This window comes from Antechinus flavipes, chromosome 6 (assembly GCF_016432865.1).
Source record: "Antechinus flavipes isolate AdamAnt ecotype Samford, QLD, Australia chromosome 6, AdamAnt_v2, whole genome shotgun sequence".
In the NCBI taxonomy this organism is placed as follows: Eukaryota; Metazoa; Chordata; class Mammalia; order Dasyuromorphia; family Dasyuridae; genus Antechinus; species Antechinus flavipes.
The window spans coordinates 175,299,728-175,316,569 of NC_067403.1; the positions used below are offsets into that span (position 1 = coordinate 175,299,728).

The 16,842-nt window shown below is 34.7% G+C and overlaps 1 protein-coding gene across 1 annotated transcript in view; it reads left to right on the forward strand.

Annotated features, from left to right (window-relative positions):
• Positions 1 to 16,213, forward strand: part of ANKRD50 (ankyrin repeat domain containing 50) — a 72,979-nt gene extending 56,766 nt beyond the window's left edge. Inside the window, exons 4-5 of the mRNA XM_051967506.1 lie at positions 635 to 4,185; positions 13,027 to 16,213. Of these exons, the coding sequence (XP_051823466.1) occupies positions 635 to 4,182 (3,548 nt within the window). The 3' untranslated portion in view covers positions 4,183 to 4,185; positions 13,027 to 16,213. The remainder of the gene's footprint in view (positions 1 to 634; positions 4,186 to 13,026) is intronic.
• The last annotated feature ends 629 nt before the right edge of the window (positions 16,214 to 16,842 follow it).

Here is a 16,842-nt window from a genome sequence, read left to right on the forward strand (position 1 = left end):
TTCTTTGGGATATAAGCCCAGTAGTAACACTTCTGGATCAAAAGGTTTGCACAGTTTGATAACTTTTTAAGTATAGTTCCAAATTGCTTTCCAGAATAGTTGGAACTATTCACAACTCCACCAACAATGCATCAGTTTCCCAGTTTTCCCACATCCCTTCCAATATTCATCATTATCTTTTCCTGTCATCTTAGTCAATCTGACAGGTGTATAGTGGTATTTCAGAGTTTAGATTTTTTTTTTTAATGCCAATTTTAATACTGATGTTCACCTTTCATTTTTTATGTTATTTAATACAGGGAGTAAGTAGTATGCCAAGATTAGAAGTCTGTTCCTTACTGGTGAAATAGATTTACTTAAATAATATTTTAAAATAAAGGAAAATATTTCAACTGAAATTAGTAATTACTCACCAAAAGCAAATAACTCCAGGACCAATTTCCATGTTTATAGAAATACATTGAAACTTTTCATTTTCAGCCTTTGTCTTGGGTGGAGTTCAGAAATTGCTAGCTAATTTTTCTTCATTAAATAATTTTGTCTAGGATTCCTTGGTCAATGCTTCTCTTATACTGTGATGATTGTTGAAGCTTAAAAAAGTACTCTTTGACATGTTTCTCTCTCTTTTCTTTAGGCTTTCGAAAAATAAGTCTTGATGATCTTCGGAAAGCTTATATTGTCAAGGATGTCCAACAGTACATTCTCCATCGTCTAGATCAAGAAGAAGCCTTGAGACAGCATCTCACAAAGGAAACTGCAGAAATGTTGAATCAGCTTCATATCAAAAGCAGCGGATGTTTTCTTTATCTAGAACGTGTTCTAGATGGGGTTGTGGAAAATTTTATTATGTTAAGAGAAATCCGTGATATCCCTGGAACCCTCAATGGCCTATACCTCTGGCTTTGTCAAAGGCTTTTTGTGAGGAAACAATTTGCAAAAGTTCAACCCATTCTCAATGTAATTCTTGCAGCATGTCGACCACTAACCACAACAGAATTATATCATGCAGTATGGACCAAAAATATGTCATTGACCATAGAAGACTTCCAACGCAAATTAGATGTACTCTCAAAGCTTCTTGTTGATGGACTAGGAAATACTAAAATACTCTTTCATTATAGTTTTGCAGAGTGGTTACTGGATGTCAAACATTGCACACAAAAATATTTATGTAACGCAGCAGAAGGACACAGAATGCTTGCAATGAGTTATACTTGTCAAGCAAAAGATTTAACTCCTTTAGAAGCTCAAGAATTTGCATTACACTTGATTAATTCAAACTTACAATTAGAGACTTCTGAGTTAGCTCTGTGGATGATATGGAATGGTACACCTGTTAGAGATTCTTTGTCTACTTTAATCCCCAAAGAACAGGAAGTCCTCCAATTGTTGGTTAAAGCGGGTGCACATGTTCACAGTGAAGATGATAGAACATCTTGTATTGTTCGGCAGGCCTTAGAAAGGGAAGATTCTATTCGAACTTTATTAGATAATGGAGCTTCTGTCAACCAGTGTGATTCAAATGGGAGAACTTTGTTGGCTAATGCTGCATATAGTGGCAATCTTGATGTCGTTAATTTACTCATTTCTAGGGGAGCAGATTTAGAGATTGAAGATGCTCATGGACAAACAGCACTGACTCTAGCTGCTCGACAAGGACATACCAAGGTGGTTAACTGTTTGATTGGGTGTGGAGCTAATATTAATCACAATGATCATGATGGCTGGACAGCATTACGATCTGCTGCTTGGGGAGGTCACACTGAGGTAGTCTCTGCTCTTCTTTATGCTGGAGTCAAAGTTGATTGTGCGGATGCTGATAGTCGAACAGCCCTGAGAGCAGCAGCCTGGGGAGGACATGAAGATATTGTGCTGAATTTACTTCAACATGGTGCTGAAGTTAACAAAGCCGATAATGAAGGTAGAACTGCTTTGATAGCTGCAGCATACATGGGACACAGAGAGATTGTGGAGCATTTGCTGGACCATGGGGCAGAAGTGAATCATGAGGATGTGGATGGGAGGACTGCATTGTCTGTAGCTGCACTTTGTGTTCCTGCCAGTAAAGGGCATGCATCAGTAGTTAGTCTTTTAATTGATCGTGGTGCTGAAGTAGATCACTGTGATAAAGATGGCATGACTCCCTTGTTGGTTGCTGCTTATGAAGGACATGTGGATGTTGTTGACTTGCTTCTAGAAGGGGGTGCAGATGTGGATCATACAGATAACAATGGTCGAACTCCCCTTTTAGCAGCAGCTTCTATGGGTCATGCTTCAGTAGTAAACACACTTTTATTCTGGGGTGCTGCTATTGATAGCATTGATAGTGAGGGTAGGACAGTTCTTAGCATAGCTTCAGCACAAGGAAATGTTGAGGTGGTACGAACTCTGCTGGACAGAGGATTAGATGAAAATCACCGAGATGATGCAGGATGGACACCATTGCACATGGCAGCTTTTGAAGGTCACAGGTTAATATGTGAAGCGCTTATTGAGCAAGGAGCCAGAACAAATGAAATTGATAATGATGGCCGTATACCTTTCATTTTAGCTTCCCAAGAAGGACATTATGATTGTGTACAGATATTACTGGAAAATAAATCGAATATTGATCAAAGAGGATATGATGGAAGAAATTCCTTGCGGGTTGCTGCTTTAGAAGGTCACAGGGATATTGTTGAACTACTTTTCAGCCATGGTGCTGATGTGGACTACAAAGATGCAGATGGTCGACCCACACTTTACATCTTGGCTCTTGAAAACCAGCTTACAATGGCTGAGTACTTTTTAGAAAATGGTGCAAATGTGGAAGCAAGTGATGCTGAAGGGAGAACAGCACTTCATGTTTCCTGCTGGCAGGGTCATTTGGAAATGGTGCAACTTCTGATGACATACCATGCTGATATTAATGCTGCAGACAATGAAAAGCGTTCTGCTTTGCAATCTGCAGCCTGGCAGGGCCACGTAAAGGTGGTTCAGGTTTTGATTGAACATGGGGCTGTAGTTGACCATACATGTAACCAAGGTGCAACTGCTCTCTGCATTGCTGCCCAAGAAGGACACATTGATGCTGTGCAGATATTATTAGAACATGGTGCTGACCCAAACCATGCAGATCAATTTGGACGTACTGCTATGCGGGTTGCTGCCAAAAATGGACATTCTCAGATAATTAAATTATTAGAAAAATACGGTGCATCTAGTTTAAATGGTTGTTCACCATCTCCTGTTCACACAATGGAGCAAAAGCCCCTGCAGTCAGTATCTTCAAAAATGCAATCTTTAACAATAAAGTCAAATAGTTCTGGAAGTACTGGTGGAGGTGATATGCAGCCCACATTGCGTAGTTTATCTAATGGACCAACTCATGCTTTCAGTTCTCCTTCAGAATCTCCAGATTCTACAGTTGATCGCCAAAAATCATCACTGTCAAATAATTCCCTTAAAAGCTCCAAAAATTCTTCTTTAAGAACTACTTCCTCTACAGCAACTGCCCAGACAGTCCCTATTGATAGCTTCCACAATATGTCTTTTACAGAGCAGATACAGCAGCATTCATTGCCACGAAGCCGAAGTAGACAGTCAATTGTTTCCCCATCTTCTACAACACAGTCCTTAGGACAGAGTCATAATTCACCAAGCAGTGAGTTTGAGTGGAGCCAAGTAAAGCCCAGTTTGAAATCAACTAAGACAAACAAGGGGGGGAAATCAGAAAATTCTAGCAAATCTAATTCTGCTGGGAAAAAACCTAAACCTAGCAATTCTTCACAGCCAAAAGTTTTAGAATATGAAATGACTCAGTTTGATAAAAGGGTACCTGTTGCCAAATCTGCGACTAGTACACCACTTAAGCAGATGCCAACAGAATCACAATGTAAAATTATGATTCCTCCAGCTCAGCAAGAAGTTGGGCGATCTCAGCAGCAGTTTCTAATTCATCAACAAAGTGGTGAACAGAAGAAGAGAAATGGAATAATGACAAATCCAAATTATCACCTTCAAAACAATCAAGTTTTCCTTGGTAGGGTTTCAGTCCCACGAACAATACAGGACAGAGGGCATCAGGAAGTTCTAGAAGGCTATCCTTCTGCAGAGACAGAGTTAAGCCTTAAACAAGCCCTGAAGCTTCAGATTGATGCTTCTGATCCAAGTTTCAACTACAAAAAGGAAACACCTTTATAAAAGGTAAATTTTCATCAGTACCACTATGGTTCTAAATGAAGAGGGTTTTTGAAAATATTCAGTGGGACTTGATATAGACACAAAGAGGACTCCTAATGTTGTGTGACAGGGTTTATACTTTGACTAAACTTATAGGTTTGAGCTGAGATATAGTCAGATGACTATTAAAATGAATTGGCTTAATGGGGTCATCCATAAGTAGGCTATGGAACAGATAAAATTATTTTTTAAGGCTGAAAAAAAGGTATACTTTGGCTTTCAGATGCATGCATTACTGCATGCTCAGATATTTATAAGTCTAAGCATTTGGGAAGGCTTGGTGAATTTGAATCTGTGATGTTATCATCCTAGGAAATGCCCAGTGAAATAATCTGTCTATCTAAGGCCCATCAATCCACATCTGTTCTTCATCTTAATGTCTTTGGGACATTCTTGGAATATTGAAAAACTCAGAGATTTGCCCAGAGACTTTTAAGTCTTTTTTTTGATAACTATTTAATCATAATAAATCTCTGTTCTCTTAGCTTCATTGTTAAATATAACTAATACCTCTACTAAAGTCCTACCAGGATGCCTCATTATGACATAGAAGTGACTCTTGAGTTCTCATAGGTTATACCAATATTAGCATAAAGCTAGAAAGTCTTTGAATATAGGCCTGGTGATGAACATGTGACAACATATCTGTTATCCTAGGGACCAACTATGCTAAATTCAGAAGGGCTCATTGGCATGACAGCTGCAGTGAATCATGAATCAAAATTCATCTTCTAAGTTACAGAGACTTTCCAGCTAGCTTTAATGGAAGGAGTATAATATCTACATCTACAAAATTAAAGATTCTTCACATAATGAGTAAAATGTTTATGATTTTCAGGGTTTTTTGTTTTTTTTTAATTTAATCTACAAAATACTATGACTCTTTCCCCATATTTGTCAAATTCCTCAAGGAAATGTTCATGTTTTATAGGGTGGGCATTTTATTTTTCTTAAAAGATAAGAATTTATGTTCCAGTAAAACTTTAAAAACTGTATATGATTCTGTGTATTATCTAACCAGTTGTTTGACAGTCATTTAAGGAAACTTTACATTTCAAAGAGAAATGGTTTAGTTTTTAGATTCACCATAATTCTCCAGTCTTAAAAGACTTTTTGAATGATTATGAAAAACAAAGAATTTAAGAGATAAAATAATTTGAGTGATTGAATTTTAAAAAGAATATTCTAGAGAATCTTAAACAAAAACCTTTATGAAATACATTAACATAAAATGTTCATCAATTTTCTAACCTAATTATTTTTTATATTGGTGAAAATTAACTTTATTGTTAAGGCTTGATTCATCTATGTATCTTTGATAGGTTTGCAAAGCTACAATTAATGTAAAAATGTAACTTTTTAAATGGAGAGATAACTTTAATTAGGAACATAACATTAATATGAAAAATAGTCAATGTGCCAAAATATTTAAACAAAAAAAGATAAGTACAACATTTGTAACCAAATGTATCGCAAAAACTTTTTGAACATGCTAATGTTGTTATAAGAAAAATATTGGTGGTTGAGTTTTGTTTTGACTCAAAAAAGTCATTGCTATTACAAAAATTTAAAGGAACAAAATATTTTTCTTCACAGGTCTTTTTAAGGTAGGCAGATGTTACCATAGGTAGAATCAAGTTTTACCAATCAATTGTTGATTGATTCTTTTCTTTCCTTCTCAACCCTACCCATCATGATGGCCAAGGCAATAAAGTAAAAAGTGGAATTAATTAAGTTTGGCTTCTTGATAAAACTCCCTTTTGGAATTTAAATTGAGAGTATGTTGAAGAGACTAGTTAACATGAAGTTTAGGGATTACCTAAGGATTCAAATGATCCATGCCTTCCCTGTCTCCCATTAACAAAGATAATTAGTGAAAATTTGAATTTTTCAGAGGCCACAGTATTTGTTCTAATTTCTGAGGCATTGACTTTTACACATAAACATTAATTTTAAGAGTTTTTTTAATTCCCTCACATTTTTAATTTTTTACATCTCCTGAAAATAAAAGATGTTAATGGTATTTTGAAAAAAAAAATCTTCCTTAACCTTGCAGAGGATGAATACAATCATGGGAAAAGCATGTGATCTAGAATTCACAGAATCACATTTGAATCCTAGATCTCTTTGATTCACTACTTGAATAAGTCAGTTTCTCTGTGTCTCAATTTCACCATTTGTAAAATTAGAGGCTTTGATAATGATTTCTGTAGTCTTCTTGATCTCCAAATCTTGGATCTTATGAAAGTAAATATTAACTACCATGCAAAGAAATATTCAGTATCACTGTGTATTATTAAGTACCATTTTATCTTTTATATGTGTAATGACAAAGAATTTTTAATGTCTCTTTCCTAATACGTGAGTCCAGAGATTAAGTAAAAATGACATGACATTTATTTTCTCATTTTGATGTCCTAAATTATGACACATATATAAGTATATACTCTGTAGATAAGGAGTAGTTTCCATGCACAGAGAAAGGGGAAGCAGGAAACAAATAAAAAGATAATAAGTTGTGTGTACCATAAGTCTGGAAAGGTTATGAGGCACCAGGGCCTTTGATTTCAGGGTAAGATGACTTAGTTGGCAGTAAGAAATAGTCAAAAAAATTTAAGCAGAGAATTGACCTGATCAGATCTTTACTTATGGAGGGCTATTGCAAAACAATTTAAGGGTGAATTGGAAAGGAAAACAAAAACAAACTAGTAACAGGCCACTTAAACCAATTAGGTAATTGGTAATGTTTAAGTGCCTATACTGTGGTTAAAGCATTGAGAATAGAAGAAAGAAATTCAAGAGATTGTAGAAGGCAATGTGGTGTAGTGGATAGAATGCTGGATTTGGAATTAAGAAGACTTGGGTTAGATACTGCCTTTGGCAGTTACTAATAGTGTGACTAGGCAGGTCACCATATAACCAGATCTGATTATCCCTAGGATGCTTTCCCATCTTTTATAATTCTTATCAATGTTTCCCTCTCCCCTTTCCCCCATGTAGAGAATATATCCAGCTTACCAGAGGACTTCATCTAGCTCTGATGAAGTAAATGCTATTGCAATACTTAACATTGTTCATCTGTTATTTCTTAGGATCTCATTTAATGATAAGGCTACTTCCTTTTCTTACCATACTTCTGCTTCATTATATTCCTTATACCACTTTATATAAGCATATAAGGGTCTTTATAGCATAAGGGTCTTGTTTAAAATATATTTCAATCTACATGTGCTCACCATGTATCTTTCCATTCTTCTTTAGGTCAAGTACAATACTGATTCATTAGAGACTAGTCTTTCCAGATTACCAATCATATCATAAAAAGCTAGCTAGCATTACTTGGAGAATGTATTAAAAATCTCTGTGTGTCTGTGTGTCCGTGCACATGCGCGTGTATGTCTGTCTGTGTGTGTGTGTGTGTGTGTGTGTGTGTGTGTGTGTGTGTGTGTGTGTTGCAGTGTACTTTGGGATCATTAGAAGCACTAAATCAGGATCACTCATTCTCTACCACCTATGAATTCTTGGGCCTCACTGTTCATCTGCAATTCCTATCCTAGTACAATAAATATATAAGCATACCACTATTTGGTCAATAATACTTTTCATCCAAGTAGTTTTTCTTGTTTAGTTAATTTAGCCAATTTCTTTTGAAACATGGATTTTATTAGATAATAATATTTATTATGAATGCCCTGTAATGTTGTGAGGTTTGATAAAATCTTGCTATTTATTCTGTGAACAAATACTTTATCTCTCATTCTTGGGCATTCTCTTTTGACTGTTCCCCATCCTTGAAATGCTCTCTCATTCCCACTCTGACTGTTGATCTCCTTGTCTTCCTTTAAGTGCTAATTCAAATGCCATATTCTACAGGAAGCCCTTTTAATTTCAGTACTTTCCCTATTTTAATAATTATTTATTCTATATGTAGCTTGCTTTGTAAAAATTTTTGCATGTTGTCTTCCCCATTAAATTGAAAACTCTTTGAGGGAAAGGACCATCATTTTGCCTCTCTGTATTCACAGTGCTTAGCCCAGTACTTAGCACAAAGTAGATCCTACTAAAGATTTATTGAGTGAATGAATATAATTTAAGAATAGAGCATCTGGAGGACCTTATTTTGTATAAGCAATCTTTTTTCAGGCAAAAACGAGAGTATGTTTGAACAGTTTTAGCTATAATTTGTCAAAAAGCTCTGTATATTCTTATATATACGTGGAAAAATATTTTGGGGTGAGAAGTTTTAACACTAGTTGTCTGCATCTTTTAATCATTCAGTGGCTAGAGTGCCCAGCCTAGATCTTCCAGATTTCAAATCTGTCCTTGGACACTTAATAACTGTGTGACCCTGAGCAAATCACTTCCCCCAATTTGTTTTAGTTTTCTCATCTGTAAAATGAGGTAGAGAAGGAAATGGCAACTCCTGTGTCTCTGCCAAGAAAATCCCAAATGGGATCACAAAGAGTTGGACACAACAGTATTCATGAAGTACTCACTATGTGACAAACACTGATTGTGGAGACCATTTTTGTACAAGATAAACTTGATATATGTGTAACAAATGTGTTAATTCTTGTTTATGTCTTCTTGAATGTTTTTTGAGGGTATTAATTTTGTGTGTGACTTAAACCTTCTTAACCTCTCACTTGTATTTGACACTGACTACTTTGCCTCCTGGGATATGCTTATCTCTTTGGTTTTCCATGACATTACTGTCACCTGATTCTTCTACTTCTCTGAACACTCTCTCAGATTCCTTTGCAATATTATCTTTTATATTCTACATGTGTCCATGTATCACAGGGCTCTGCTCTGGGTCTTTTTTCTTATTGATCCTGTTAAAGCCTGGGTTTAGTATCAGTTCTATGGAGCTATTTCCCAGATCTATAGATTCAGCCCCTATCTTCTTAAGCTGTGAAACTTGTCAAACTAGATGTCCCAGAGATTTACTCAACATATTAGCATCAAACTTTTTTCTTGGCAAATCTGTCTTTCTGCCAGATTTAACTATTTCTGCTCAAGGTATGCCATTCCAGGATTGTAACATTGATATTATTCTTTACTACTTCTTCCACGTCTGCAGTTAGTTGCCAAATCTTAACCATTTATATTTCTACAAGTCTTAGATTTATTCCCTTTTCTCTATTCAGCAGCTGTATTCCTTTAGATGGTCTTCACTTCCCCACAGATGATTGTTATAATCTCCTGATTGATTGGTTTGTCAGCCTCCAGACTGTCTTTCACACTTTGCCAAAGTGATTTTCATTAAGTTCAAGTTTGACCATGTTGTTCCCCTTTTCAATTGATCAGTACTTCCATATTGTCTCTAGGATCAAATTAAAACTCTTCTGTTGAACTTTTATAGTCATTTACTACCTAACCCATACTTGGCAAGAAACCTAGCAGAGTTGGCTTTCTCTGATTTTTACAGGACATTTCATCTTTTATCTTTGTGTCTTTGTACTCACCATCCTCTATGCCTGGAACGTGATCTTTTCTCCCCTTTGCCTCAAAAACAATGCTCTCAAGTACTGTCTTATATATGGAGCTTTTCTTGGTTCCTCTTATCTGCTACTACCCAAACTTTCAAACTACTTTTTATTTAATCGTTGTGTAGTTATTTATATTGATCTTTTTGTATTGATTCTATGTATACTTATACATTAACTTATTGTAAATAAGTGTTCCCTTTTTAGAATGTAAACTCCTTGAGAATAAGGATGATTTCATTCCTACTATTATTAGAGCTTAGCACAGTGTCTGTGATATTTTGGTAAACATTTATTCAATTCTTCTAAACTTATAATTCCTCCAAGTTGGACTTTCTTCCATGAGTATATGCTTTGATCTGGCCACTTGATTTTCTAAATACTATTTCAGTTTGCTTTGTAGGACAGCAAATATTAAATATATTCTGTGGAATCAGAGGACCTGGGTTAAATCTCACCTTTGATATGCTATCTGTATCATCTTGACAACTCACTTAAGTTCCCTGAGCTCAAGTTTTCTCAGTTATAGAGTAAGATTAGATAACCCTCTTATATTTCTTTTGGTTTATGGTTCTATGAGAAGTATGTAGAAACTTATGTCTTGCCACTGCACCCAGATGGCTCTAGAGGAGAAAGTGAGTCAGGTGACCTTGCCCAGCATTCCCTTTTTTAAATCCAATTCACTCACATGTCATGGCATCACCTCTTTGATTGGTCCTCTTCTAGAACATAGTACAGATAACAGCAACAACAAGGAGTATTAAGATCCAAATGTGAACATTTATTGTCATTGATGATGAAAGTAGGTCATTATAAAACACAACTGTTTGATTTTCTTTCTTTTGAATGACCTGCCAATTTTGGATTTGAATGCCTGACGGATGACATAAGTTGGTTAGGTCTCCTGTCAAGCCTTTTTTATGTATTTTTTTTTTTTTTGGGGGGGGGAGGGAGAGGCTGGCTTCTAACTTTTTTTTGCAATACTATGAGATAATATTACAATCTTCTACTATGCTTCTCTAATGTTTTACTAAATTATATGTATTTTTATATAGTGTTGCCTTTGCTATTATTGTTTACATTTATATGTCATATCAATGTTACTGTTAGTTTGGCAAGTAAATCAATTGTTTACTGGCTAAATCATCTTCTGTGTTCTCCTGGGAACAAGTACCCTGGGAACAAAAATTTTTGATGGAATTTGTGGTAATGTTAGTCATTTTGCCTACTTAAAATTACTAAAGGTCATTTTACAACATATTTCATGAGAGAAAAACTAGCAAAAGGGTCTTGCAGAATCATTTTCTGTTTTCATTGTCAGTGTACCATAGTGCTCTGTCCTCAGCCTCTTTTTCTTTTGAGCTTTCTCTTTTAACCTTAGTAATTTCTGTGTGGTCCACTGTGGTTACAATGCAAATGAGTCCCAGATCACATTTTTCCCTCATCTTACTTAGATCTCTGGACTTCTTATCTCCACATGCATGTTAGAGATCCATGTAGATGTATAATAGGAATCTTAATTCAACATGTCCAGAACAGAACTCATTATCTTCATTTGCAAATCACCCAAAGTTCCCTGTTTCTGTATAGGACATTACCATTTTTCAATCATTAAGTTTGCAGTATACATAATTCTTCTACTTATCCTGTCCTACCTCCCCATATCAAACCAATTTCCAAACACTGTCAGTACAACATTTTTCACATTTTTGCATTTCATCCTTTCATATCACAGCCATCTTATTTCAGTGTCTCATCACCTTTGTTGTAGACTTTTGTGGCAACCTTTTCATTGATTTCCCACCATTGAATTGAGGAAACTGAGATATTGAAAGTTTTAAAGTAACTTATATATGAAGCCAAATGACAAATGAGTGTTAGATCTGAGAGCCAAATTTTGGTCCTCTTGGTGGAAGAGTGAGCGGAGCCTGAGCCTGGTCCCTTCTTGAAATGGAGATTTTTAGAACTGATCGATCAGAGGAAAGGATCATAGGGACTTTCACTGTATATTGTATCTCCCTTCTGTAGTTCCGTCCCCAGTGACAGAATGTAAATCACTTGAAGGAATAGATTGTTGGTTTCATTTGGGACTTAGAGTTCTCTAGTGCTTCATATAGTGCCAGCCAGGCCTATGTTATCTAAGAAATGTTTGTTGAATTAAGTTGAAACTCACTAAAAGACAATCATGTTTTTCAAAAAGACTAAAGTTGTGTATAGTTAATACTTCTTAGCTATTCTTTCAATTGAATTTTATTCCTAAAACTTACAGTTTTCAGGATACATGACATATTAGAACTGGAAGGAATTAAAAAAAAAACAAAAACGAAGGACTGCAATTACACTCAGATGGTAGGGAAACCATGTATTAAAATTATATATATAAACTTTGTTGCTGGTCTGTGAGCATTTAGGAAAGAGAAGAAAAAAAGGAAAAAATTTTACAAAGGAAATTGTCTTTAGTTTTCAGCAAACTTAGATAGTTTATTTTAAAGATAACAGAAAATTGAATGCTATTAAAAATGTCTATGAGTAGAAGAAAAAGCTAATGCTCAGCTTGAGGAATAAAATTTGTAGTGGCTAGGGGCAAAGAAAAATGTATATAGACTGGCAAAAATGATCAACATTTGTTTTAGAAAGTGGTTAGGTTAAGTCAAATCTACCAATTAAAAAAAAAATTTGTAATTCTACATAGTTAATGAAGGGAAGAGAAGGGACAAGATTTTATCAACATAGTTTTGCATTAAGAACAAGTGTCCTGCATATCTATTTTTATGCAGTTTTCTAAAAATTTACCTTTACCAAGGATATTTTGTGCCTGTAACTCTTATACTTTTTTCCTTTTTTGATTACATCTCAGTTTTTATTCAGTCTTCAAGGTTGAAGTCCTCTCATACCATCATTGGAATTCAGGCTGCCCAGTGGAATGAATAGGTGGAAAGATTGTTATGACTAGGTGTGCACAACTTCCAGCAATAGATAGTCTTCTCTCATACTTTAGTGTAGTGTTAAAGAATATTTAGCAAGATTTTTTAATGGAGTTAAAATCCATTGATAAACTTTTACCACTATTTAAATACTCCTTTGCAATTGCCGTCAGTGTTTCAAGATGCAAAACATTTATGGACTGAATTAAGTACTTAAGTTTTTGCAAAAAGTCAGTTGGCTAACATGTAGCCAATTTAGCAGTTATACCTGCTTAATTCTGTTTTTGCTTTTGTGATATTAAAAAATATTATGCTTGCATGATGTTAAATATGAGTGTACTTTTTAAATGCCAAAATTAATTATCAATGCTTTTTCATTTGTTTGTACCCAGTTGCCATTTCTGTGAAACAGAGACGTTTGTTACTAGCATGGTTCATCAGCTGCCTGGGACAAAAGCATATAATACCTGTTGAACAGTTGGAGAAATGAAGACTGTGATCTCTGCAGTACAGTTATCTTCATTACTGTAACGTGCCTACATTTTAAGGCTGCCTTCTCAGTGTAATCCTCTGTGCTTCAAAATTTTATTTTGTGTACTTTGTATTCACTACACAGAATAAGCACTTTTTTCCTTAAATGCAGATACATATTAACTGTATTTCCCTGAGACAAGCTGAAAAATATTTGAGTAAGCAATTTTGAATTAATTCAAGATTTGATAAATGTGCATGTGCCACAGTCAAATGTTCCTTGTATTTATTTTGTTTATTTTGGGTTTTTTGTGGCAAAAGAAACTAGATATACAGATCAAATAACATTTGCATTCTTGTAATGTATGGTTTATTTCTCACATCATTAATTTTTTTTCAAGAAAAGCAAATTTTACATTAGTTGATAAGCCACCACATGTTCTCTGTATTTTATTGCTCATTGGATAAAAGCAAGATTACACTTAAATGCCACAGGGTAGGTGAAGAAAAATTTAATTGATAAGGATAACTTAATTATTCTTAAGCAATCCAAGGAACTGTTTAAATAATTAACTATAAATTTCCTCTGACAATTCCTCTCATCTATGTTTAAGGGCATCAGGAAACAAAAAAGCAAGCAGATCAGAGTGCTGTTTCATTCGTTGGAACACCCTTTAACCTTCCACTGGTCATTCCACTCCCAATGTTGTATACCATTCTTAAGGCATGAAAATTCTCAGGGCCAAATCCGTGCTTCAGGTATCTGTATGTAGTGTGAAAGGCATCTATCTATAAAATTAAAACTGCACTTCTTGCTTGAACAGACAGTTTATTAACCACTATCTTAATTATTCTTTGCAAATTAAATAGCATTTCCCCAAAATGTTAATTCTAAAGTCATGTATCTCAACTGTTTCTATCCTATAATTCATCATACAACCAAATAGCTTCACAAACAACATTTTTTGTATTGACTTTTAACTTGTTGAGTGATTATTCTTGAAATCATATTATCATAGAATTAGAGCTGAAAGGGACTTTATATAGTTCATTAAGTTCAACTCATCATCGTCCAGATGAGGAGCCAGGAGCCCATGGAATTAAGTGACTTGCTTTAGGTCACACAGCTAGTTAGGTTTCTGAGGTAGAATTAGAACCTATAGGCTTCCTGACTTCAGATCCAGGGCTCTGTTTACTAGGCCATGATAAGGTGAATGTAACATAAGCCATTCTTCATAGATAATACTGCAGCCTGACCAACCTTAGGACTAGGTGTCAGTTCTTTGGTTAGTAGTAATGATAAATTCCATATACTTTTCCCATTTCTCTGTACATTGCTGAGACAGCTGCCAAGATCACTGTGTGATCATGAAACATAGGAAAGGTAATCAGACCCTGTGAGTTTAAAACTTACAACTTTGGCTTAATGAGTATTAATACTTTAAGCCAGTTGAGCTAACTGATGCGTGTATGTATATTTTTCTTGGTGACATTAGCTTAACTAGTTAGAACATGGTCATGGTGAAAGCCAGGTGCATGATTTTGATCCTGGTATGGACTATTTAACCTTGCACAAGCAAACACTTTTGTGATCACCAGCTTCAATCTCTGGCTTTCCATTTGTCAAGATGTGTGCTGTTTGTTGGTCAGTGAGCAGACAGGCAAGAATATGGCTGAGCTAGCACAAATTCATCATCACTACCATGAAAACAAAAAGTCCATTTTCAGCAGAGTCATCTTCATACATGTACATGTGACATATTGAATATTCAAGGCCATGGAACGGTTTAATTAGTTAATACTTCCCCTTGAATCTTATTTTAAAAGTCATTTCTAAATCAGTGCAGCTCATTTTATTTAACTTATTACATCAGTTATAATTCTTTAATAATCAGAAATGCAGGATAATTTGTTAAGGTGACATGGCAATATTGATAAATCTAATGTGAATGTTTCAAGTACTGAATTTCTTGTCCCTATGGGACATTTATAAAATAAACAAAACTCTTACAAAATAGCCTTAAGAGTATTAATGGTTCCTTAAGTAAATATGAACACATTTTAGTATTAGCACAGACTTGACTCACTTCTCAAGCTTAGTACATTACAAGATTTTAGAAGATGGAGCTCTTTTTATTAGGTGTATTTTTCTTTAGAAAGAGAACCCTAAAAGCTGCCAATTTTCTATTATCCTTGAGTTATTTGGATTCTATTTATTTAATTTTATTCTATTTGTTACAAAAAATGCACCTTGTGGCCAAAGGGCAAATAATATGATTAATTTCACAAAGGCTTGTTTTTCAGAGTTGAATGTTTTCCTATCCATACTATTTACACTTGAAACTGGTGGTAGGAACTTCACAGTCAGTAACCTAAAAACAACCAAAAAAGACCTATTTAAAGGTATGATTTTCCAAAAGCAAGTTTTCCTACAGATGTTTGTATAAATTCTCTTTTTGCAATACGATATGATCTTCTCTGTTAAGGGTGTCAGAGACTTTGCATGCATGTTTGTATGACTGAATGGCATGGCCACTGGGGCCTCTGTTCCACCTTACAAAACAAACTAAAACAATTGTTCCAGAGTGTTCTGATGTTCTTGAAATTATCTCTGCAGTTGCTTCTCTATCATCTTAATTATTTATATATCATTCCATTATCCTTAAAGGGTGATAATGGGGGAAGCTGTAAAGAATTGTGTTGAAAACATTTAACACCTGTATACACGTAGAGAAAGATTTTGGAGGAAAATGTTTCAAAACAAAAAGAGTAGCAAAGGACAGTAATGATACCTTTAGTCTTCTCTTTCCCAAGTTCTTACTGAAAGTGTTATTAACTCAAAAGATCAAGCTATTACTTTTCTCAATATTGTTTCTGCTATGCAAATGTTGTTTGTTTGTGTTTAAAATCCTCCACTCACACTTCAGCAAACTTAGTTTGCAAACTTTTGTTTTTAATTTCTTTTATCCCTGGCTTTGGGTTGTAAATAGCCTATAATGTACATTGAATTTCACATTGTAAGATTTTTATTTTATTCCTTGTATTATATTAAGCAAAAATCCTTATGTATATGAAAGTACATAATAAATATATTTGCTTTGCAGTGAATATTTTATTGTTTTCATTTCACTTTTTAGGCTAGCTTTAGAATTAAGTATGAGATTCTCTATGAAATATGCTTAAATTATTTTGCATTTTAAATACCAAAATAACAATGTTGAAACATTTTACCAATGGGAAAAATGGAGACAGAGAAAGATACTGCAAAAGACAATAGAAGCAGGATTCCTGCCTGTCAAGTAATTTCTTAAATATCTCTATTATGCATCCTAAACTTTATCTGATTATCTATATTGCTACTTCATAATTTCAAGGATTCAGGTTATTCAAATAAAATACATATCGTTTTCTGATGGACAAAGAGATACATGGTCACTGTAAATCCAAGATTAATAGGATTGCTGCCAAGCCATGATTTCTCTTTTTACATAGTACTTTTGTCTTTTCTCATTGAATAATTGTTGAATGCTTTTAATCATTCTTTTACTCCTTTCCCCTCATGACATACCAACCAGTACAATAACAGTGTTTTTCAAAAGTCACTCTTCTGTATCAAGATAAAAAGGTGTTTCCTTTCAGTTTTTGTAACTGTGGATTTTGTCAATGTAAATTGCTTAGACATTATTTAATATATATTTTTATCTCAGCTTCCTAAAAACCCATAGCCTTACATAGTA